General features: G+C 39.2%; 1 protein-coding gene across 5 annotated transcripts in view; it reads left to right on the forward strand.

The window, feature by feature from the left end:
• LOC149261612 (golgin) overlaps window positions 1-25,853 on the forward strand; it is a 484,201-nt gene that overhangs the window by 447,482 nt on the left and 10,866 nt on the right. For 4 of the 5 annotated variants that reach the window (XM_089422467.1, XM_089422469.1, XM_089422471.1 and 1 more), the window contains one exon: window positions 20,251-20,646. The exons of the other annotated variant lie outside the window; for it this stretch is intronic. In XM_089422467.1, the coding sequence (XP_089278593.1) occupies window positions 20,251-20,646 (396 nt within the window). The remainder of the gene's footprint in view (window positions 1-20,250; window positions 20,647-25,853) is intronic. 5 annotated transcript variants of the gene reach the window in all.

A 25,853-nucleotide genomic window follows, 5' to 3' on the forward strand; every position in this document is an offset into this window, starting at 1 on the left:
AAGGCATTGATTGAAATTTTCTTAATTACTGGATATCGGTCATTACAAGAATTTTGTGGTTTCAAAAGGATATCTTGCACTGTTCTAAGTTACTTGATGACGAATGATTGTTGTTCATGGTTTGTATTTTTACATCATCTAGCAAGTAAATGTTTAAATATCAATCTCATAAGGCACTGGTTCGCTAAATTAATAAAATCTTTTTAGTGCTTCGCGTCTCCCAAACCCAGCTGGTCGACAGTGGGTCTTCATCACCTCATAGGGTCTTCATCACCTCATAGGGTCTACCCCCCTTAGCCGCGGGAGACAGGCTTAAACGGAGAGATCGGGGATCAGAGTGACAGCCCCCGGTCTGAGGGTTGTCGTGTCAATCTGCGCGACAACAACACCCACTGAGTTGGTGAGGATTTCTTTGAATGGTATTCCCAAGACTTGGGGAGAAATTTTTGGATGACAATGTGGCATTGTTAGCAAGAGGCAAGAAGGGTGTTGATTTGTGGTAAAATGGGATGTGCTCTAGCCATGAAATTTGGTGGAAAGGTTTGGGCACATGAGATCTCCAATACTGAGAAAGGGTTTGGGCAGATTCTAAACAGTTTAGGAGATATTAAAATAATTAATATTTTTAATGGAGTCCCTAAGTCTAAACTTAGGGAAATTAAAATATTAATGTGGATTAATATAAAACTGTGTTAGAATGTTCCAAAAGACATGGATCAAGCCATATCTAATCTTAGTTGTTGATTAGGGACTTAATCTCGGTCGTTGATATGTCAACAAGAAAAGTATAAGAGGGAACTTGAGGGTCACTTGGAGAGCATACCAGATGATCAGTCATTCTATTCTCTAGAGCAGGGTTTGCTAAGAGATAGAATCAGTGGTTGGAGTTGTAGCTAAGGGGCATTGAGTATAGAGAGATAAAGAGGCAGAGATAGTGTTGAGAGAGCAGCGCAGGAGCCAGAGATAGTGATGCAGTAGCAGCCAGGGCTCACTCAGGGCCATGCAGAGGCAGTGGGGAGCTGCGCAGTGCTTCGGAGAGGCCAGTGTTGCTGGAGCAGAGGTCCAGAAGGCTAACGCATGGCCTCCTGAGGTTGACTCAGGGCCAGTGCTAGGTAGAGAGAGGTTGACGCTGTCCAGAAAAGCAGACGCTGGAGTTTCTGGGGCAGATTGGAGCTGAGGAGTTGCTGAAAGGTTTATTTGGGGTTTCAGCCAGGACATTTGTCTAAGAACAAAAGGTACTACTATCAAGGAAATTCTCTATTGGGTAAGCCGGATTTGGCACCCAGAGTGTACTTTGAAATTGCTTAATAAGAAAACCCTCAGATAGCTGCATCAGTTTTCCCGCATTGGGTTTTTCTGGGGATATTGGTCCAAAAATAACAATGTCATTTGGTGTGATTGTTTTTGTTTCTTTCAGTTGATGATCTATTATATGTTGAGCATGCACTAGTGTTTATTTTCAGTATTTACATTGTAAATAACTTGTTAAATAACGGAACAAGTAGGTAGGAATAAATCAGTGAAGTGCATGGAGGGTTTCTAACTAGTAGACTTAGAAATTTTAACATGGTATCAGAGCATGGTTGCAGATCACAGGAGAATTGAGGACATCAGTCGAGCGGAAAACAGCTGTCCCAAGTGATAGAAGTTGTTTCTAGTAGAGCAGCAGCAAGAAAAGGGTGATGTAGTGCCTGTGTCATCAAGGGTGAGCCAGGAAGAGGCGGCGCAGAGGCTAAGGGAGGCAAAGGGAGACTCACGCAGAGCCACGCGGAAGCTAGGAGGACTGACGCAGTTGGCTGAGGAGGCCAAGTTGTTGGTGCCAGGATTATGCAAAGCCTAGGAGCTCTCACCTTCAGGTTGTTGGGGTTTAGAAGGTGGTGGGAACATTGTAGAATGGAGTTGGTGAGATACTGTAGTCAGAATGGTACTTGACGGGCAAGGCCAAGAGGAGGGAGCTGTTACCGAGGGTTTCTAGCCAAGAAATCTGGATCAGTGGTGCGGTTGCACAGAGGATCAGAGTAAGGGGCATCTTGACATCGGCAGAAAGATTTCCAAGAGGGAAATGAAGACTCAAAGGGAGTCACATCGAGAACTTCCAGGAGGGAAGTAGAAGAGCATCATGGCACAACATGAAGGGACTAAGACAGGCTGGACGGAGCATCAAACTTCACAGTCTGGAAGGTCGTAATCTTATCGTACTTGATAGAAATCGTGTCAAGCACTTTGCCTTGAAGACGATAGCTATCCCAGTCGACCCAGCTGAGAACGACAAGTACGAGGAGGTAATGGCGAGGGCCGAGAGCATCATCCTTGACGGGGTCAAGGACTATGTAGTACCACACATTGCCAAGAAGGAAACGGCAAATGAGATGTGGGAGGCCCTAAAGAAATTGTACCAGCATACTTCTGTGCAGAGAAGAATGTTACTAGAAAATTAGTTGAGGTCATATCAGATGAAGAAGGGAGAACCGATTGACACTTTCCTCAGAGGACTGAATGAGATCCGAGATCAGTTGATTGCTATAGAAGTCACGCCGAATTGAATTGATGGTGAGGACAACCCTGAATGTTGTCTTAGAAGACTGGGAGGTATTTGTCTAGAGTATACTGGGCAGAGGGACACTTCCACCTTGGGATGAGATGTGGGCGGCTCTTCGCCAAGAAGAGATCAGATGACAGTCAAAGGTGGGAAGCAGCGGCAAGGGGATCAGAGTCAAGCAAGAGGAGGAGGATGTTGCCCTAGCATTTGAGGGAAAGCAAGAAAAGCGGAAGAAGAAGGATCTCTCCAAGATCAAGTGCTTCCACTGTGGGGAGCTGGGTCATTATGCGACCCAGTGTCCAAGGAAGAAGAATAAGGGAGAGTCTTCCGAGACTAAGGCAGCGCCAGCAAGGGCAGAGAAGGAAGTGTTGACAGAGGATGACTATGCCATGAGTGCACACACACCACTTGAGCGGAAGTGGGGAGACATCGAGCTGTAGTCAGGCGTGTTGTTGCACAGATTGTCATGACAATGCTTAGATCGGGGGCTATGACCCTAATCCCGGATCTCTCCGTTTAAGCCATCTCCCGAGGCTAAGGGGGGTAGACCCTATGGGATAAATGATGACCAACTGTGGACCAGTTGGGTTGGGAGACACAGCAAGGCAAATTAGCACCTGATTGATTTTAGAAGTTAATGTACCAGTGCCTTGTGGAGTTAATGATTAGATAATTGGTTATCAAATGTTGCAGAAATATGAACTTTGTAATTCCACCATTAACAATCATTTATCGTCAAATAACCCAAACAAAGATTAATTTTTAAGGAATTTAGACTTCTGTGATCCATAACATTGTTTAGATAATCTTCGGCAAAATCACATAACCAATCTTTTGTCGACGCGTTTCGAACCAACCAGTGTGGTTCATCGTCAAGACAAGTTGAAGAACCAATCCGGCTTTTGATTTTCTCCATAATTTCATTATTTATACATTTATAAAAAAAAAATTCTATATTAACCTTAGAATTAAGTTTCCCTTTATCTAATGTCTAAAAAAAGACCCGTTTTAAACCTTATAAATAATAATGGCATAGTTAACTTTAATATTTTTGGAATAAATAAATATTGAATAAATATTGATTATTATTAGACATTTGACCATTAAGTTTAAAGGATAAATTATGGTATATCAACCCTAAATTATGATATTCATCTTGTAAGTATTAATATATTTACCTAAGGTCTTATTTACCTTTAATAATTTATTGGAATAAATAAATATTGGTCTAATATTGATTATTTGACCTTAGGTTTAAAGGAGTAGTTATGATATTAGTTATACTATTATTAATAGACCTAGCTTTAACAACCCTAGATTATGGATTTACCTAATGTAACTAAATTCTAGGAATAATAATAGTTGAACAATTTGTTTGGTATTATTAATTATTAGTAGGTTTAAATTATTTAATAAACAGATATTATTTTATATAACTTATCATTTTAATGGACCATTACATTTAAATAATAAATATGATATATTCTAAAGAACAAGTTCTAACTTACCAAGGACCATTAAATAATTATTACACAATTACCTAGTATAACTAAATTCTAAAAATAATAGTAATTGATTACCTTTACTTGTATTTTATGATTAAATATAGATTAATTAATATATATTATTAATGACCATTATAATTAAAATATTATTATTATACTATGATTTTTCTTATTATGTGGGATAATAATAATAATATACCTATTTATTTTTAATTGACATGAATTCCTTTATTTACCTAATTTAGCTTTTTCGAGAAATATTAGTTAACTATTTTAGTGGTTTGACCAGGATCATTGGGTCAAAATTAGCCGTTAGCATTATAGCTGTTGGAGTCTCTGCACACTCTATTTAATCACGCTAAGCCGGATTGGTTCTTCAACTTGTCCTGACGATGAACCACACTGGTTGGTTCGAAACGCGTCGACAAAAGATTGGTTATGTGATTTTGCCGAAGATTATCTAAACAAAGATTAATTTTACCAAATGCGAGGTAATCGATAAATGTTCAATGCCTTAACAATATTCCAGCAATTAAAATTTAAAATATTAAATGCTTTAAATAACCACGCAATTTTAAATGCTAACCAGTTATCACTTTCATATAGCTAATCTTTAAATGAACATTTAAGTATGTTTAACCACATAAAAATGATAAATATTAATCCCACATCAAAAATTCATTAGGCTTAGCGAAATACACCAAAATTTGGAAACGTGACAAAATATGCTAAAGAATAAATATGCTAAGGATTACTTTTTTATGCTTTTTGGGATTTTTTTTTTATTTTTTTTTATTTTTTAAATATTATTTTTAAAGTCAAAATAAAACAAAATTAAATTCCTAAATTAAAATCTAATCTAAAACCATAAATAAACTTTTTTATATTTTTTATGATTTTCTAAGCTTAAAATGAAACAAAACTAAAATCTAAATAAATCTAAAACTAAATAAAATTAAAATCTAAACTAAAAGAAACTCTTTGTTGCCTTTTATGATTTTTTAAATTTTTATGATTTTCAAATAGAACAAAAAATGTACTGAGTAAAGACTAAAAAATAAATGAAAACTAGAATCACAAAACTAAGCTAAACTAAAATAAAGATTTAAATCTAAATTAAAGAGTTCTAAATTTAAAGCTAAAACACAAATTTAATAAACCTAAAACTAAAATGAGCTAACGTATATCAAAAAAAAAAACTAAAACTAAGATTTTTTTAATTTTTTACTGAAACAAAACTAAAAGAAAAAAGGAAATACGCTGCCCCAAATAATCGAAATATGCTCATATGATAATCAAATTTTCTTTTGCTGTTTGGAGTATTGGCAGGCACGCTTGAGGAAACGAGAATGGGCAGCTCGATTGAAAGGCTTGTGTACAGGCAGCAAGACGGGATGCTGAAGGTGACTACGATGAATAATAGAAAGGCAATGAACAAGTAGCGGTGGTAGTTGAGGGTTTTTTATTGCAGGTTTGCGTGGAATGTGGAGGGACACAGTTGCAGCAGTTTGATGATGGAGTGAGATGAAGGACTGAAAGATGATGGATTGTAGGTGAGGAGCAATACGCAGGTGGCCGAGGAGCGAAACTTGATGAATGGATTTGATGGAAGGGGGAGCGTGAGGAGCTGCGCAGAGGAATAGCGTGAGGAGCAGACAGCGTGTGAATTGGACGTTGAATGTGAAGAACGCAGAAATGTATTGGAATGGCCAGCGATGTCACGTGAATTTTTTTTTTTGATGTGTTTTTGGCAGGTTAAATGCGGGAAGAAAAAAAAAAGAAGAAGAAAAAAAGAAAAACCTTTGGAGGGGAGGTTGGTTTGCTAGACGTGGATGCAGGTTGATTGAGTTTCAAGGTGCAGGCAGGCAATGAGCAACGAAGGGAGAAGGGTGTGCAGCTCAACGGGAATGGCTGGAGAATTAGACGTAGGTTTCGATGAAAGATTGACGGCAGCGTGTGGAGAAGTTGGGATGACTGCGGAAATGTATATAAAACAGAACACAGATTTGCCTCAAAAATTTCAAAATGTTCCTGTAACACAATGAAACCCTGAGCAATAGCAAGGAGCTGATCAAACCCTCGAAAATTTTCAAAAAACCCTGCAAGAACTGAGCCTAAGGCCAGATCTTACCCTCTAGGGCCTAGATCTGGCTTTCAAACGAAAATTTTTCCTCAGACCCGCAACCTACAATGGCAAAACAAAACACCCAGAGATAAAAAATGCAAAAACAAAACTAAAAAAAAACCCTAAAACCAGCTAAATAATTACAATATTCACAAACTGCAGGCTCTTAAATAGCCAGATTTGTCATTAATCCACAGAAATATCTTCAGAATTTTAGATTTACTATGAGATACTTCAAAAAACTTCTCATGCATTCAAAAGATAAATTTAAATGATAAACCCAAGATTGAAATTGGCTGGGTTCTTCAAAAAAATGCTTTTCGGGAGTTGGCTGGTTCAGCCGAGAACTTCCCCAAACGCTCGTTGATTTTCACAATCTAGATTTCTTGCACAGCTCACTTCAACTATCAATAAAGAGGGATGAAACAGTACTAAAATCCAAATCCAATGGAGATACCTGCTATTATTTTCAGAAATTTTATTACAATTCAAACCCTAGTGAGTGAACAAGATACCTATGTTCAACATCACTCTTCATCAAGCTATTACCAATCGCTGAAAACAAACTTATGCAGAAAAATGAAACATCTTAAAGCATTTCAGAAGAGTAACACCAGCAAGATTTCAACCCCAAAGTCTTTCTTTATTGCACAAGAAAAAGATTACAAGAGAGCTTTCTTTAGCACAAGACTCACAGATCGAATGATCTCAAATGATCCCTGACACCCTATTTAAAGGGAAAATTCCCAACAGTTAGTTCGAGTGATCCATGTCAAAATGATCTCGACTGTCAATGAGGATCAAAATCCCTTTCATTCTCATCTGTCGAAATTTTAAATGCATTTTAATATATTAAAAATTAAAATCTTGCATTTATTTTCTCAAAACTTTGACTTATTATTATTTTATTATTTTATTTTATTTTTTAAAAAATTATTTATTTATAATTTATTTATTTATAATTCTATTTTATTTATTTATTTTATTTTTTAGTTATTTTTTATTTTTTTATTATTATTATTTTTATTATTTTTATTTTTTTATTTTTATTTTTATTTTTGAATCCTCGAAATTAGCCTTTGGAAAAATCACCTAGGACCTAGGACTTGTGAGGGGATAAAACATTTTCTAACCCTCAAGACACTTTACATCATGACTTTTACAATTTTACCAGTGTTCCATGGGGACGCGTCCCCCAGGGTCGGGTGCACGCACCCCTCGCACCCCACGCACCCGGGACGGGGGGACGTCTGGGGAAACGTTTCCCCACGTCCCCCTTTTGGGGAGACGCGGGGAGACGCGGGGGGACGTTTCCCTAGTGTAGGGGACGCGACTCCCCAAAAGGGGGACGCTGGGCGTCCCCCCTCAAAATGGGTTGTGCATCCCCCCTTAAATTTGCTTATAAACAATGATTTATGACAGGAAAAACGTAGTATTTGACCATATTTCCCTACTAATGCTATGCTATTCATGGTAATGTTAAATTCTTAGAGTAAAAATGACATTCTCCTTTATCTTTCATTTTCATCCTTTTACTTAAATTTTTAACATTACTATGAAATGACTCAGGATGTTTGAGAGTGGTTCTGACTTCATTGGATTTCATATGGAGAAAGTAGAATTTTAGATCTCACTCAAAATCCAGCAAACTTAATAGTTTTTCAGGAATTCAGGATTCGATGGAGTGCAATGTTTCCATTGAATTTTGATGTACAAGGGTATGGAGTTGGTATTTAATTAAGAGCACCAAGCCCTCTGTGTACTTTAGAGTGACTTTTAGACTCATCACTCCATTGTTTTTGAGTTTTAATTATATCAATTTACTATTCCAGTCTTTAGATCAATTTTTCAGGAATTCAGGATTCGATGGAGTGCAATGTTTCCATTGCATTTTGTCATGTACAAGGGTATGGAATTAGTATTTAATCAAGAGCACCAAGCCCTCTGTGTACTTTAGAGTGACTTTTAGACTCATCACTCCATTGTTTTTGAGTTTTAGTTATATCAATTTACTATTCCAGTCTTTAGATTTCAGTATCTATTATAGTCTATTTTGCTTAGTACTAATTAGATTCTAGAATGATAAATGATGAATTTTAATTTTAAATCAATTTAGAATCTAGAATGATGAATTTAATTTTTAAATCAATGTAGATTCGAGAATGGTGAATAATGAATACTGAATATGGATCAGAGTATTTCATTATTGAATCTCATGGTTTATGGATGAATCATGTATGTATTAGTAAGGATGATGAGTATGGATCAATGTATTTCATTATTTAATTCAATTATGTATGTATCATTCTATTTATGCTTTCATTATTGAATATGAATTTGAAATATATATATATATATATATATATATATTAAAAAGGAAAAAAAATTATATACCTCGACATCCCCCCTCCCCCCTAAATTTCCCTAAAATTTGAGGGTACTCCCGCACGTCCCCCTTATGCGTCTCCCCGCACCCGCGTCTCCCCGTCCTGGAGACTTGGTGGAACATTGAATTTGACATCTCAAGGGGGAAAACCCATTTGACATAGACCCTCATAAACTACCCAGTTCTACAACACAAACATAATCTAGCAGATCAAGAAATTTGTAATAACCTAACCAAATAGTTAGGATTATTTCCAAATTACTTTTACATAGACTCGAAGCACACTAGGATTCCCCTAAGATTCTAATGACAAAATTCATTCCGGCTTTGGGGTTAGGCTGAAGGAAAACTCTGCCGATCATGGATCGGTGAGACAAAAAACCTTCCGGAACGTAGATTATCACTAGAAAAATAGGTTTTCCTAGGCAATTTACATACATGACTCAAATCTGCTAAGATTATTTACAATTTACACATGCAGACTGGGTTTACAACATAACATGATCGGGCTGATGATGACAGTCGAATGGCACGGACACGTTGATCAAGCGCTATCCCTTTTGCAAAAAAAGGGGGTGTACTGCTATGGGTAGTTGACACGTAGTGATCAACAAGGCGAACTACAACAAATGACGGGTAGGATCCTCGAGGTACCCAACCTCTTGGATTAGACCTTACTACGGGAGCCCTAAAGAGGAGTAGCAGGATTGGCTGATGTGGGTAGAGATGGATGCGGATGGAGCAGCAGAGAGAGCTACAGTATAGGAGTCTCGAGATAGCGCGAGGCTAGCAGGTTACAATAGTGCGAGAGGCATGCGAGTGTTGCACCAGTGCAAGATGGCACAGAGAGGTGTGCAATGGTGCGAGATACAGGAGTTGTTGCAACAACGCAGAGGTCAGAGAGGGAGCACTTGTCAGCGACAGAGGGATCTGTAGCATCAGCGGGTGTCTCTAACCCAACAGAGAGCTTAGAGTTGGGAGATCAGTTACTTACTTCTCAGTAACTGAGTTGTAGTGCAGCAGTGGGCAGCATGATGAGAGGAGTTGCAGTGCGGATGCAGTGTTGGGAGAAAGGACCAGCAGCAGCACGGATGTAGAGGGAGTTGTAGTACGGATGGAGCAGTGGTAGTGGCAAGGCCATGGGTAGCAGTACAGGATGCAGCAGTGCAGAGGATGGTGGGCAGCAAGCCTAGCATCAACACAGGGACCGATGCCGGATGATCAAAGCAATACTTAGTGAGGAGTATTGCTAAAGCACAGTTCTCGCAAAGAGGGAGTGTTGATTTGTGGTAGCATCGGATGTGCTCTAGCCACGAAATTTGGTGGAGAGGTTGGGGCACATGAGATCTCCAATACTGAGAAGGGGTTTGGACAGATTCTAAACAGTTTAGAAGATATTAAAATAATTAATATTTTTGATGGAGTCTCTAAGTCTAAACTTAGGCAAATTAAAATACTAATGTGGATTAATATAAAGCTGTGTTAGAATGGTCCAAAAAACATGGATCAAGCCAGATCTAATCTTAGCCGTTAATTAGGGACTTAATTTTAGCCGTTGATATGTCAACGAGAAAAGTATAAGAGGGGGCTTAAAGGTCACTTGGAGAGCACACCAGATGATCAGTCATTCTATTCTCTAGAGCGGGGTTTGCTAAGAGAGATAGAATCAGTGATCAAAGTTGCAGCTGAGGGGCATTGAGTACAGAGAGGCAGAGATAGTGTCGGGAGAGCAACGCAGGAGCCAGAGAGAGTGACACAGTAGCAACCAGGGCTCACTAAGGGCCATGCAGAGACAGCCGGGAGCTGCGCAGTGCTTCAGAGAGGCCAGTGTTGTTGACGCAGGGCCTCCTGAGGCTGACGCAGGGCCAGCGCTGGGCAGAGAGAGGCTGACGTAGTCCCGAAAGGCAGACGCTGGGGTTTCTAGGGCAGATTGGAGCTGAGGAGCTGTTGGAAGGTTTATCCAGGGTTTCAGCCGAGACATTTGTCTCAGACTAAGAGGTATTACTGCCAAGGAAATTCTCTGTTGGGTAAGCCAAATTTGGCACCCAGATTGTACTCTGAAATTGCTTAATAAGAAAACCCTCAGATAGTTGCACCGGTTTTCCTGCATTGGGTTTTTCCGAGGACATTGGTCCAAAAATAACGGTGTCATTTGGTGTGGTTATTTATGTTTCTTTCAGTTGATGATCTGTAATATGTTGAGCATGTACTAGTGTTTATTTTCAGTATTTACATTGTAAATAACTTGTTAAGTAACGGAACAAGTAAGTAGGAATAAATCAGTAAAGTGCATGGAGGGTTTCTAACTAGTAGACTTAGAAACTTCAACAAAGGGCAGAGCAAAGAAGCAAGCTTCCAATAGTGGAGGCAAAAGGCAAAGGTAAAGGCAAGCAGCAAAACAAGGAGAAGGACTATTCCAAAGTCAAATGTTGGAATTGTCAAAAGTTGGGACACTATGTTGTTGTGTGTCCGGAGAAGAAGAACAAGAAAGGGAGAGACAAACCCATGGCAGCTTCTGTAGAGATAGAGAGCTTTGATCAAGAGTTTGGGTTCATAGCTTGTGAGGCCACTAGTGCAGGATCACCTACCATACAGGTTCAAAGGGAGTGTGCACTCTCCACTACTAGCAAAGCATCTTCTAGCATTTGGTATGTTGGCAGTGGCGCTTCCCGCCACATGACAAGAGTCAGAGAGTACTTCTCAGAGCTTTCAGAAGATGATACTCATATGGTGGTAGCACTTGGTGATGACAGCATGGTTAGAGCAGTTGGTGTGGGGACATTGACATTTGATAGGGGACACAAACCTCCCTTGAAAGTGTCAGATGTTCTGTATGTGCCTGGAGTGAAGAAGAACCTAATATCCGTCTCAGCACTTGAGGACAGAGGGTATGATGTGTTGTTCAAGAGAGGGCAGCTGCTTATATATCCTAGGGGAACTTCAGCTAGAGTGATTGGTGTGCACCATGCCAAGGTGTTCAAGTTCTCATTCTAACCCCTGATGGCATTGGGTAGCAGCACTCGAGACAGGACCGGCAACAGATCTAGTAGTTAAGAGTTGTGTGAGATTTGGCATCGCAGGATGGGGCACATGTATCATTGGGCCTTGAGTACATTGCAGGAGATCACCACTGGTGTGCCAGATTTCAGTTCTGATCACCTTGATGTATGCAGAGGATGTGCTATGGGAAAGTTTGCCAGATCCCCTTTTCCCAGCAGTGACAGTAGAGTGACCGGGATCCTTGACTTGATTCATACCAATGTGAGTGGTCGAATGTCTCATGTATCCTTAAGTGGCTATGAGTACTATGTTTTATTCATTGATGACCACTCCAAGAAGACCTGGATTTCTTTCTTGAAGACCAAGAGTGAGGTCTTCAAGCAGTTTCAAGAGTTCAAAGCTCTTGTGGAGACCCAGACAAGTAGGAAGATGAAGGTCCTCAAGCTGGACAATGGAGGGGAGTATACCCTTGGTGAGTTTGTTGATTTTTATGTTGCGACAGGCATTAGGAGGGAGTTCACAGTTCTTTACAACCCCCAGTAGAATGGGGTTGCGGAGAGGAAGAATAGATCCATTGTAGGGGCTACCAAAGCCATGCTTCATGATCAGGGGTTACCTTTATTTTTGTGGGCAGAGGTCTACAACACTGTTGTGTACTTGCAAAATAGGAGTCCACATTGTGCCTTGGGGAATGTGACTCTGAAGGAGGCTTTTTCTGGGAAGAAGCCTGATGTTGGGCACTTTCGTATCTTTGGGTGCCTTACATATTCCTGTGTCCCCAAGGTGAACAGGAATATGTAAGACAATGGCATCTTTGTGGGTTATAGCGAGACCTCAAAAGCTTATCGGATTTATATTCCTATGCAGAGGAAAGTGGTTGTCAGGCGGGATGTGAAGTTCGACGAGGAGAGAACTTTCAGGAGGTCATGGGAGTTACAGTATCCAGAGTCACCAGACCATTAGGAGTAGCTGATTCAGTCACAGGGATCCAGTGGTCAAGGATCAGGAGGTACATCGATTATAGTGTCAGGTCCATCAGTGAGTAGTGGCTCTCAGAGTCAGATGGGTGGTTCTTCAAGCAGCATGCAGGGCAGTCCACAAAGCAGTTCACAGGGTAGTCCATTAATGGACAGTTCGCACGGTACTTCAGCATCTACAGGAACAGATTCAGGCATGAGGTCAGTTGGCAAGCCTTCAGGAGTTCAGGCTTCTAATGATGATGAGGATTCTTTCACTTCGGTGGGAGAAGTATGCTTAGGGAAGAGGAAGCCCAAGTGGCTTCAAGATACCTTGTTCGAGTCCACATCAGTTGCTTGGCCAAAGAGACAGGTTAGAGAGAGTAAACCACCTGAGCGGTTTTGTAGTTACATGGCATTGGTAACAAGCATTGTTGACACCAAGCCTTCTAGTTATGAGGAGGCAACAAGCCAACAGGTCTAAAGAGAGGCCATGATGGAGGAGTATTCTTCTATTATGAAGAACGATGTTTGGGAGGTAGTGCCGAGCCCTGAAAGTAAATCAGTTGTTACTTCCAAATGGCTCTACAAGATAAAGCATGTTGCAGATGGCAACATCGAGAAGTTCAAGGCTCGATTTGTGGTGAGAGGGTTCTCACCGATAGAGGGAGTTGACTATGAGGAGACCTTCGCTCCCGTAGCTCGGTATACATCTATTCACTCCATTATATCGATTGCAGCATAGATGGGTTGGAAGCTAGATAGATGTGAAGACCGCATTTCTTAATGGCTTCATTCAGGAGGAGGTTTATATTGAGCAGACGCAGGGCTTTGAGGTGCATGGGAAGGAGTCCCATTTATGCAAATTGAAGAAGGCACTCTATGGCCTGAAGCAAGCTCTTAGACAGGGTTGCAGGGGAGCCCCCCCACTCCCGCTCCCAATTCGCGCTATGAGCAGGAGCACCTCAGGAGCGTGCTACCTAAAAAAACGCTCCCTGCCTTTTCGGGAGCGTTTAGCTTTCTTGCAAGTTTTTTTTTGCAATAATGTTCCAAATGCAATTTTTTTCAAAGAAACAAATAGGTTTTGAGTGGGGCAGCTTAATGATCAAGCCTATGGCCCTAGTATTGATATGCGATTCATGGTAATGTTAAATTCTTAAAGTAAAAGTGACATTCTCCTTAATCTTCATTTTCATCCTTTTACTTAAATTTTTAACATTACCATGAAATGACTCAAGATGTTTGAGAGTGGTTCCGACCTCATTGGATTTCATATGGAGAAAGTAGAATTTTAGATTTCATTCAAAATCCAACAGACATATTAGTGTTTCAGGATTTCAAGATTGGGGGATTGCGATGTTTCCATTGAATTTTGTCATGTATTAGGGTATGGAACTCGTATTTAATCAAGAGCACCAATCCTTCTATGTACCTTGATGTTAGTGACATTGGTTGTCGAACTCCTTTATCATTACCCTCCTAAAAATGTATGCATCACTCAAACAAAATCTTGACTTGACATCCTATGCTTTTTCTATCTTATGTTCTTTTTTTTTTCTATATAATACTACCTAAGCACCCATGGGGGATTTGAACCGGTGACCTATCGCAAGGAGTGCCTTAACAGTACACCCATTCACCGTCAATCCAAAGCCCCGTGGGCTTTTTCTATCTTATGTTAATGCTTAAAGGGTGATATTAATGACAAAGATTCCTATACAGATCCAGAGGTAATGACAAAGATACCTCTGGATATTAATGCTTAGAGGGTGATATTAATGATAAAGATCTTGATTTTCCAACAAGACTAAAAAATTAGACATTTCTCGTGGTGGCAAGAGGCCCAAGCATAAGCAATAGATAATAGATTTACTTGTCTTTCTAGTTTCTAGTAGTTTTTATAACTATTGACTCTTTCATATTTATTATGATATTTTTTTAAACAATATATGACAATTTAAATTTGAAGCTTGAAGTTGGCAATTATAACTTATTAGTAATGAATTATGATGCTTCATGAAAGTTGAAAGTTGTTTCATTTCATGTTAGATATTATTTGCTGTAATGGTTACACTTAGCTTACAAGTATAACTTTGGTGATAAATGATGAGAAATGTTATATATTGAATTTTGAAAGCTTGAAACTTTAAGATTGATGAATCGTGAGACTCAATATGTTGTATGTTACTATGTTACTAACTTGTGGACGTGGTTGATGAAGATTATAACTTCTAAATTATTGTTGTTATATGGTTCAATCCATGTTTTTAATGTTTTTTATATCTAATTCATCATTCTACATGTTTTTGTTGACATATATGCATCAAAATATAAAAAATATAAATATATATATATATATATATATATATATATATATATATTATATAAAAAACGCTCCGAGATTCGCTCCCAAACTGGGAGCTTCTGAAAATGTCGCTCCCGCTCCCGTTTTTGTTGCCTCTCCCAAGTAACCCTACTCTAGAGCTTGGTACTCAAGGATTGATACATACTTGCAGCAATTGGGTTTCACAAAGAGTGAGACTAATCTGAACCTATACTTCATTGTGGTGGGTGAGGAGCCTCTCATTTTGGTGTTGTATGTTGATGACTTGATCATCGCTGGTGCAGAGAGACTCATTGAGGGTTGCAAGAGAGATATTGCTTCAAAGTTTGAGATGAAGGATATCAGCTTGATGCATTATTTTCTGGGATTGGAGGTGTGGCAGGAGGAGGGACATTTCTTCTTGGGACAAGGGAAGTACATTGTGGATATCCTTAGCAGATTTCACATGGAGGACTGCAAACCCATGTCTACACCTATGATCACTCACTGGAAGAAGCTTCACGCTTCTGATTCCGAGTTGGTGGATCCTACTCTATGCAGACATCTGATTGGTAAATTGATGTATTTGGTCAACACACGACCAGATATATGTTTTGCAATTAACACTATGAGTCAGTTCATGTGTGAGCCCAGGAGAGTGCACTGGGTGGCTGCAAAACACATTCTTCGTTACTTGCAGGGGACTGTCGATTTTGGTATGGATTATAGACAGGGTGATGGAGTGAGACTAGCAGGGTACACGGATTCAGATTGGGCAGGTTGTGCTTCAGATAGGAAGAGTACTTCCAGGTGTTGTTTTGGGTTGGGTTCAGCAGTTGTGTCGTGGATCAGCCAGAAACAACAGTTAGTTGCATTGAGCTCAGCTGAGGTAGAGTATATGGCTGCTAGTTTGGCTAGTTGTGAGGCCATATGGCTTCGCAAGATGTTGTTTGGTCTATTTGGTCAGGCATTGAGACCTTCAGTAATTTACTGTGATAATCAGAGTTGCATAAAACTCACGGAGAATCTAGTTTTTCATGACAGGTCAAAGCATATTGAGATCAAGTATCACTTCATTAGAGACTATGTCCAAAAGGGAGTTGTCAAGCTTGAGTACATTTCCACAAATGAGCAGGTAGCGGACATTTTCACCAAAGCCTTACCACGGGGCAAGCATGTCTACTTCAGAGACAAGATGGGAGTGGTGAGGAACACTTTCCTCGGTAAGAGGGAGTGTTAAAATTTGGGTACCAGAGGACAAGTGGTTCCCTAAGGCTTTGATCTTTGGCCTAGGGAAAAGTGTCCAAATTTATTTGTACTTTTCTCCTAAAGTGACTTTATAAGTGGTAAAGTCAATTTAATTTAAAAGTGACTTTATAAGTGGTAAAGTTACATTCTAATTTAAAGGTGACTTTATTAAAGTCAATGAAGAATTAGAAAGTGAATAAAAGGCTAAGTGGGTTTTTATTTAACTGGGTGAGTTAAAAAATAGAAAGTGAGAATTAAATGCACATGTATTCTCATCCCTAGATCTAAATGAATTTAAGCCATTAGATCTTAGGGTAACCCAAAAGGTAATTTAGAGAGTAAAAGGAGAAGAGAAGAGAAAAAATCAATTCATTCTTTTATGAGCATTTGAGAGAAAGAGAAAAGAGAGCAAGGAGAAAATTTCTGAGCACTGAGGAAGTGAAGGAGAGCAACAAGAAGACATTTCAACAAATATGGACAGCGATATTTATTGGCATGCATCCCAAGGAAAAACCGTACAGCTGGAGAAAGACACAAAAATCGAGGAAGAGGGACAACAGCAAGGGCACAAATTTTGAGGCAGGTTTTGGGCATGATTTTCGAGACAACCATATCACTGAAATCCGTACGGTTCATACAGCAAGTTTTGGGCACGATTTTCGAGGCATGCCATACATCATTTAATATTGTTTTATTGCTGGAAAAATTCTGTTTTGGCAGTTTGTTGATTGGCATGATTTTCGAGGCGCAGTTCATGCACGGAAATCGAGATAAGTTGGAATTTGTGGTCCCTGGAATTTTTTTTGTCTATTTCCGTTTCTCTGTAAAAGCATTTTCAGAAAAAAAGAAGAGCTCTCAAACTGGTTTTCCCAAGAGTTTAGGGCGGTTTTTTCCAGACTCACATTGACCAAAAATCACTGTGTTATTTTCTGTGTGTGGTTGTCATAATTTTGCTGTGTTTTATTTCTACAATTTCAGCAATTGTGAAATCTCTAAATTTATGTTTTCAGAAAATATTGTTATTTCCAGATTTTAGAATTTTTATCATGCTTGGATTTAAAACTAAATGCATGGAGTGATAAGTAAAACTGATAACGGAGTCGGGGTTGGAATTCTTCACTCTCCTCCCACCAAAACCCAAAGACAAGTGGAGAGGAAGAGATCACAAGAAGAGTGTGTGTGAAAATGACTAGCAAGCCACCTCTTTTTATACTAAAACGTTGAGCACAAGTGTGGGCAATTTGGTTGTTGGCCGACCTTGACGAATTGTCCCATAACACAAATAAATTCATATCTCCATGAATACATGTTGGAATCGGATGATCTTTAGATCAATCCTACACCTCTCGACAAGAGGAATCCAAGAAAAATATCAGTTGCCATGAATAAGTATACCCACATGGAATTTGGCCCTAGTTGCCAATTTTAACACATATTCTGAGGGTATAAGTGTAATGGAGGGAGCAATTGTGGAGGCATGAGTTACCCCTCTCGGCCTGTTTTTCCCACCACTTTGGTGCGCTTTTTACTTCTTTTAGATAATGCTTTTTAATTGGTGCATAGCTCAAGCATCAAAGCTTGTTGTTTATGATTTAGCATTTATTTAACCCCTTAGGGTGAGGCAGTTTCTCTCTCATCAGGATTGGGACATGCAAGTGTTCCTTTTGATGACATGGAGCATGAAGTGCTTAGGAATTGGGTGATGGCTAACAAGGGGGTAGGGCTCATGTTAGGATTTTGCCCATGCACTAACTTACGTCCCAATCGTCTTTTGCAATTTAACTTTCCTTTTTTTCCACTGTGGCCATCTTATGCTTTTTTATTCTTTTAGCTACATCGACCTCCAGGGAAAAAATTTCAGTTCCTACCCAAGGATGTGGATAAGTGAGTGCCAAATCCTAGTGAACCAATGATAATTAACCCAATAAAATGGATAAGATATCAAGGAAATGATGTGACATGGAAAATGTTGAGTATGGAAAGGGTAGTGGACATGCTACTTCAATCCATGTTTCCGAAGTGGTACTCCTCTAATGACCCTAAAGCCTTAGGGAAGGTCCCATTGGAGTAGGGCTAAAGACTAACCCCCATGGTAAGGTGAGAGAACAAATTTACAATGAAGATTGGTCAATCCTCTTGATCACCCCTTTATCCATACTAAAATGCCCAAAACATTAAATAAGAGCACTCAATTTCAAAATGGTCAATGTACTATTGAGTGGTATCCCACCTTCATCCAAGACGAATGTCTGATTGTGGGGGATCTGTGGTTGGTGTAGATGGCATAGTACACTGACATATCATTATCAGTGAGCGAATGTATAGGGTTATTGGCTGGCTAGCTATCCAAGATAGGAGAAATAGTTTTCTCATATGAACTTACCCATTTTGGTGGGTAAAAAGGCCCACATAAAACACCCCATCATAGTGACACTAACATTGTACATCAAGCCATGAAGTCACTAGGTAATATCAATGACAATTTAACCCTTTGGGGGGCCTAGAACCATCATCCATATCCAAGATATGTGCCAAACCACCATAATGAGATCATATGCTCCATATCCATCAAGAGTGCAATGAAGGGGTGATCAACAAGGTAAGCACATGTGGGAAGATGATTAAGCAATAAGCACAATTATCCAACCAAGGAGAAGTTAGACTCCCTGAACTAGAGACCTCCATCAAATGTTTATGATTCCATGAAGAGAATTGCTTCCATAAAGTTGCATTCCCCTAGGTTGGTCCAATAGCTCCAAGAAACTAGTGGCAAATTTCCATCAGTGTGATGAAAATCAAAATATGGAACTTGGTACAATATGAGATGTAATACTATGGAACTCTGCCTTGCGCTAGAGGAGACCTAACCTAAGGTGAGTAAAACAATTACTGAGGTGACGATGGGTGTTTGTACTTGATGGTTGGACTTTGAACATCTTTGAAGTCCAAATTTTAGAGGTAACAATGGGCACAAAGCAACAGTGCAATGAGTCACATACCAGAAGAGAAAACTTGAGAGAGAGATAGAGCATGCAAGTAAAAAAAGAGATGGTTACAGTGTACACATATGATACACACTTCTCTATATTGTATATTTATAGAAGTATAGAATTGTTGGAGTGAGTAACTTTGGACATGTCTCTTGGAGTTAAAAAAATGCATATTTAGGTGGGTGATTGAGTATTACCAATTCACCTATGTATTATGTACGAATAACATTGGAGAAAACATTAAAAAGGGTGATTGATAAAAATAATACGTGGTTTAACTATGGCCACTAGGAACTTAGGGATCAATTCTCATCAATTTCTCCTTGCTGAGAGAAAATAAACCCAAATTTCTGCAAACGGTGTTTGCAATCCAACAATGGACATCATAAGTTGTAGTTCTGTATGTTGGATGGAATGTCCTGGTAGAATAAAGGGTGAGCCTCTTTTGAAATGTGACCTGGTGCATCTTTTGGTGTTTGGGTATTTGGCAAGAAGAAGAAATGTTCTCCCTGCTGCAGAGTCATGGTTAGCATAGGCTGATGAAGGGTAGGTGAAGAAGATATAGCCTGTAGATTTGTGTGGGAAGGGGAACCATGAACATGAAGTTCCTGAAAAGGATACAATGCTATCTACTTCAAAGACGAAGTGCTTGTAGTAGGGTATACAGAAGGATGAGTGGGATGTGGACACGAGGCTTTGAGTGGCATCTCCCTGCTAAACTTTGAAGCTTGTGGAGAAGGCCATGGCAGGTCCAGAGGGATAAACACTGTAGCAGGACATGGAGTTCTGGATTTGTGGAGGCTGTTATGCTTATGAGGTTGTCTCCCATCTCATCTGTGCATATTTCATAATCTAACTAAGTCCACTAGGAAATTAGGGACCAAGTCTCATCAGTGTATGGATGTCTTCAGATTTGACATAAATATATTATGCAGGATACAGTGCCAGTTTGTTAACATATCAAATTAAAATATAGTTCCCTATTGAAAACTAATGTTCAATGGACCCTTTTCTAACAAAAGCATACAAAGTGTTATGAGCTTTTTTCTCTCGTTGTTCTAAGTTCAAATGCATGATTTGGTTTTTTACTGTTTTTATTCATGAGCATATATAAGTGCATAAGCCAATTTTTTTTTAAGTTGTTTAGTCTCTGGTATTGATTTTCTTTTTTGTTACAGGTGTTTAAGAGTTGTCTGTGACTCATGGCCTGATTCTGTCAAATTCTCACCTGACATGGGTGATCCTAGTGTTTCTGGTAACAAGAGAAGGCGGCATCAGTTGGCCTTAAAGGAGCCTCTAGAAAGGCATCAATCTAGTATTTTGGAAATATCAAGTTTATCAACAAGTGCTTCAGACAGTTCTCACATTTCTGTACCATGCAAAGATGAGTTAGAACTGGGACAAATATTATGCAAAAGAAAAGGAGTAGTGCAGCTGTCACCTATGTCTACGATTATCAATGATGATTTGAGATTTGAAAATGTTCAGAGATGTTTGTCATCTTTGCATGATGCTATTGAGAATCTTCATAATAAGGGCTTGTTTCCATACAATCCTTCTCCCTTGTTAAAACGGTGAGTTCTGAGCAACATCAAATCTGTGAACAGTTTGTTTCTTGTAAATTGGGTATGTTTCTACAGCTTTAGCATTTGCATTGTTTTAAGCAGTGAGACACATTCTTGTTGGTTACGTCTTTACAATGATATATGAACTGGACAACCTTTGTTGACTTCATGGCTTACTGTTCTATGTAAAGAGGCAATTATCATACCAAAACCCTAACTTAACATTTCTATCACATCTCAAAAAATGACATGAATTGTACTAAATCTATGATAAAACAGACAACTGGTGGGGACTAGCAGATATTAAAAATTTGAAGTTTCAAAGGGTAGCCTGTAACAAACAAAGTTCGTATATGCAGTAATAATCTTCAGAATACTTTGAAGACAAGAACATCCATTGTAGGACAAGTAATTGTATATTGAGTATTATATAAAGAATTGATGAGATGATGTGAATGTTACAAATGAGGCCTGCTTATATACCTAGGCAGGTGCTTCTTCATGAATGGTCATGTCTTTAAGACATGTCTTTTCATTACTAACGAATATTTAGTTAACCTTATTATGGTTATTATTGTTTACATTAATTTTATTATTCTTATATAAATTATATTTACGCCGAAGGTGTTTTCTCTATGGACTTTCATGTCCAAACACTATTCACTGCAGCGAATTAGTGAGCTTCAATTTCATTGTTCAATCCAATGATATTGGACCACGTGGCTCGTCCCTGAAGCACAACCACACCGTCGCTGCTCTTCCATTTTGAAATGTTCGTTGGGATATCGTCGCTGAAGTTGTTGTTTGATATGTTGATGAGCCCAAGTACTGCGATAGGACAATACTGCATCTAGAGATGAGCCATGCGAGCCCGATCAACGAAACCCATTTCAATGTCTGCCCATCAGGTGTTTCATGGGCACGAAACTTCCCGTTCATCAGCATTAAGAATAGTAATTAGTACTTTGCGGTGCATTTCTTCCTCAACCTGGCTCTCACTCCACTTCTAGATGTCCTGTTCCCATAGTTGTTTAGCGCCAAGCTGAGATTTATGAGACTGTCAAGGCTCAATAATGTTTGCGAAGGAATCATGCCCAACAGATTCATATTGGTCAAGTCCAGAGAACTCCATTCTATTGAATTCATTGCACATGACTCTGGTCCCCCCACAGAATCTCGGCATAGCCGTTAATGGCGGTAGAAAGCGTGAACAGAACCAGAATAAAAATCACAAGAAGGGACAAGATTCGAAACTCAAACCTCAATGTTCTTAGCTGTCTGTGAGTGCCGAGCAGTAGCAACACCAGTGATGTGGGCTTTTCAAGGTAGAGGGGAGTATTTTTATATTTGTTTTGTCTCTTTTCGGATTTTGGCGAATCCCTGCTGCTATGAACATGAAAAAAAAACAGAATGTTCAAAAATTAATCAACGAAAGCGAAAAGTGTTCAAGATCAAGACATTGAAAATAATGTCGCATTGATTTCAAACTTACTTTCGAATACAACGTGATAATGACTTCGCCCATTTAGGTAATTAGTAACATACGATGATGTTTATGTGCATTAAGGCAAGGATTAAGCTGAGTAGATGGGTGATTTTAATAACATAATTGTAATAAGGGAAGATGTTTATATGCCTCTAGCAACAATAAACATTTACGTTTGACATCTACTAGGCTGTAGAAATCAATTTTTTAACCTTACTCCTCTCTTATCAATTAAATTTTAAAATTAAGTTAAAGTTCAATGGCCTTAATATACATTAATTCATCTATCATACAGTTAACTTACAAATATACCTTCGAAATGCAATATCCAAAGGTCCCGCAACTACACATCAAACATGAGTGAGCGTTATGATTGAGTCATGAGACTACAATTCAGTCAATTTGTCATTCAAAAATTGAATGCACATTGCCATTAATAGAATAGATGAAGGATTTTGACAGATAATTAAGATTATTAAAAATATCGGTCCATCCAAAATTTTGTGTTTGGCAATGAAGTCATTGATATATTTCCAGCTTGGCAAAGACTAAAAAATAAAGATAAAGGGTTAAATATTAATAAACAAAGAATAAATAAAATCCAACAAAAACTATTGGGCGTTCAAGGAAAATATGTCACATATCTGTTAAATTGCCTATAATCAAAAAAATCAAACGGCATGAAGGTTCCATGGGTACACGAAGATTATTGCACTTGTAAAACAAACGCAGAAGATTTATATGCCTTGAAATAACAATTAAATTTCCATCCCATATTTGATTTTATAAAATGTGTGGAAATTTTGAATTGTTATTTGGATTTTATAATTTAAAAAACATATTTTCTTATTGATTACATCCATAGATGTTCCTTTGCAAGGTTGCAAGGTTTAGGTCAAAGTCCCCATTGAGGACTTCTAGGTTTTATCTGGAGTCATTAGAGTCATTGTCCATTTTATGAGACCCTTCCTGGGCTTTTGAATCATGTAAAAAGGATTATTATTGAGTCAAATAAGTCATTTGTTACCTCCACACCAAGTTGGCCCTTACCTGATGAAGTCGGCCTACATTAGGGTAATTCGACCCACAGAAGAGGCTATATATATAGAAGCATAGTTCGATCCATTTTCTCACTTACTCAACAAGTTCGATACACAAGGAGGAGCAAAAAAAGGTGCGAAGTTCTTAGAGAAGGAGAATTGTAGCAGAAGGACAAGATCGAAGATTTTGGCCTATCTCTCTCTCGTGCGAAGTTACTAGGCCACTATTGGGGTTGAAGTTTTGTTGTTAGAGAGGTCGAAGTTCTGCTGCTATTACCAAGTTGAAGTACTACTACTACTAGGTCGAAGTTCTGCTGCTGCAAGGTTGAAGCTTCTGCTAGAAGGTTATCATCTGAAGAGGAAGGATGGGTTGACTTGGTGATTGGAGGAATTTTGTGTCTAGTTAAAAGAGTCTTGTATTATCTCATGAAACTATTGAAGGAAGAATTGTTTACTGGGTTTTCCCCTAGATAGGGGTTTTCCCTGGTTGTCTACCTATATCTGGTGTCTTTGATCTTCGTGTTATGGTTTTGGTAATTGCTTGATGAACTAAGATAAACGAAGAATGCAAGAAAGTTAATAAGAACATAAGAATTTCACAAGTAATTATCAACATAAAGAAAATATTTTTGCCTTTCTGATTTCTGAACATAGGGTGCATTGCAAGCTCATTTCCTCATTAGAGCTAACATCATATGATATTTTCATAATAGATTGGTTGCCTTTAGATTAAATTTTCATTTTATTTCTTGTTCATTTTATGGCCTAATACTAAGCATGGGTGATCATAAGACACAACAAAAACATGCTACCCCGTGTGCTTGGTCTTTGATATGTGCAGGTAACAGGTCTGCGGTACCAAGAGATTGTTGGTGTTCTCATGTCCTCCCATTCAAGTAGCTATGTGCATGTCTCAGAGAGCTCATGTCCCAATTGTAGCTAAATCTTACCCACCACCTATGGGTAGTATGCATAGGAGAAATTTTTCCTCCTAGATGATCCTCAGCTGGAAGCTAGTAGCCCCTACATCTGGAGTCTTTGATATTCATGTTATGGTTTTGGTAATCGCTTGATGAACTAAGATAAAAGAAGAGCACAAGAAATTTAATACGAACATAAGAATATCGTAATTATCACCATAAAGAAAATCTTTTTGCCTTTGTGATTTCCCAACATAGGGTGCATTGCATGCTCATTTCCTCATTAGAGCTAACATCATATGATATTTTCATGATACAGTAGTTGCATTTATATTATATTTGCATTTAATTTCTTGTTGATTTTATGGCCTAATACTAAGCATGGCTGATCATAAGACACAACAAAAACATGTTACCCCGTGTGCTTGGTCTTTGATATGTGCAGGTAACAAGTTTGCGATACCAAGAGATTGTTGGGGTTCTCATGACCTCCCATTTGAGTGGCTTTATGCACCTCTCCGAGAGCTCATGTCCCAGTTGGAGCCAAGTCTTACCCACCACCTATGGGTAGTATGCATAGGAGAATTTTTTCTCCTTGATGGTCCTCAGTCGGAAGCCAGTAGCCACCAGATAGCTAGATGTGCCATTATCTCCACCACCTGAGCCAGCCATGTGGCCCCTCACCCATCTGCTATGATTGTATGTTGGAAGGTGGGATTCCCGACCTTGAAGGTATGGCTTTTCATTGGTATAGTTGAGTAATTTTCCTTGCTTTTCATGGACACTTTTAGGCATGGACTGGTGGGGGGATTCGACGGAAAGAGTGGTTTAGGTTTGTACTCTTGTCTCTTCCGCTAATTTGGTGGTTACCCTTGTATCCTAGTCCTATGGGATCTCCTTTACTGGCCATTAGCTTTAGGGTTGGTACTACATGGGAAATCCTAATTTTGGTTGCGTGGTTCGGCTTCCCGACACCATATACATCACTCGCTTATGCTCATTCTAACACCATTCATCATTTTTCCCACATGGGTCCACTGGGTCTACATAGGGTTAGCCTTCCCCTCCCCTTGTCCACACCTGGGGTCAGGGCCTGGAATGATGCCCCAGAGGTTGATGCAGCTAAAAAGAAAAGGAAAATCATAATTTGGCCACTCTCAACAAGAAATGTACCACAAAATGCAAAAGATGGTTGGGACATACAAATTTAGCACATGGGAAAAACCCAAACATGAGCTCTACCCGTTATTTATGGCCATCACCCTAGTTCCTATGCGCCCTAGATGAGCCCACTCCACATAAAGGAACCCATGACTGTCCCAACCTATGATGGGCAATGAAATGAACCACCTTAAAAGGGGGTACCTACTGCTATATCCTACACATCATGCTCTCATCCTCGGGAGCCTCGAACAATTATGAAGAAAAATCAATCAAACACAAAAGGCATATGAAGAAGGGTACAAAAACAAAGGTCGGGGTAACTCATGAACCACGATTTGCTCCCTCCTACACTCATATACCCAGGTGTGGGCTTCCCTTATTATAGCTACCTTTGTACCATGGCATGTGGTTTGGAGCATTCCCCTGACCCCCACTCTGTTCCATCACTATATCATTTGCCACCTGCCACCTGATAGATGTACCATGGCCATGTCACCCTATTTAAAGGTTCAAACCACCTAATAGGGTCCTTGATTAGCCCCCCCTTATTGAGCTTGGAGACACTTGTACATGCCAAAGCCCACTATGGAAGGGCATGCCACCATG

Source organism: Pinus tabuliformis, chromosome 6 (assembly GCF_031772625.1).
Source record: "Pinus tabuliformis cultivar Carrire ecotype Pingquan chromosome 6, CPIR1, whole genome shotgun sequence".
Taxonomy (NCBI): domain Eukaryota; kingdom Viridiplantae; phylum Streptophyta; class Pinopsida; order Pinales; family Pinaceae; genus Pinus; species Pinus tabuliformis.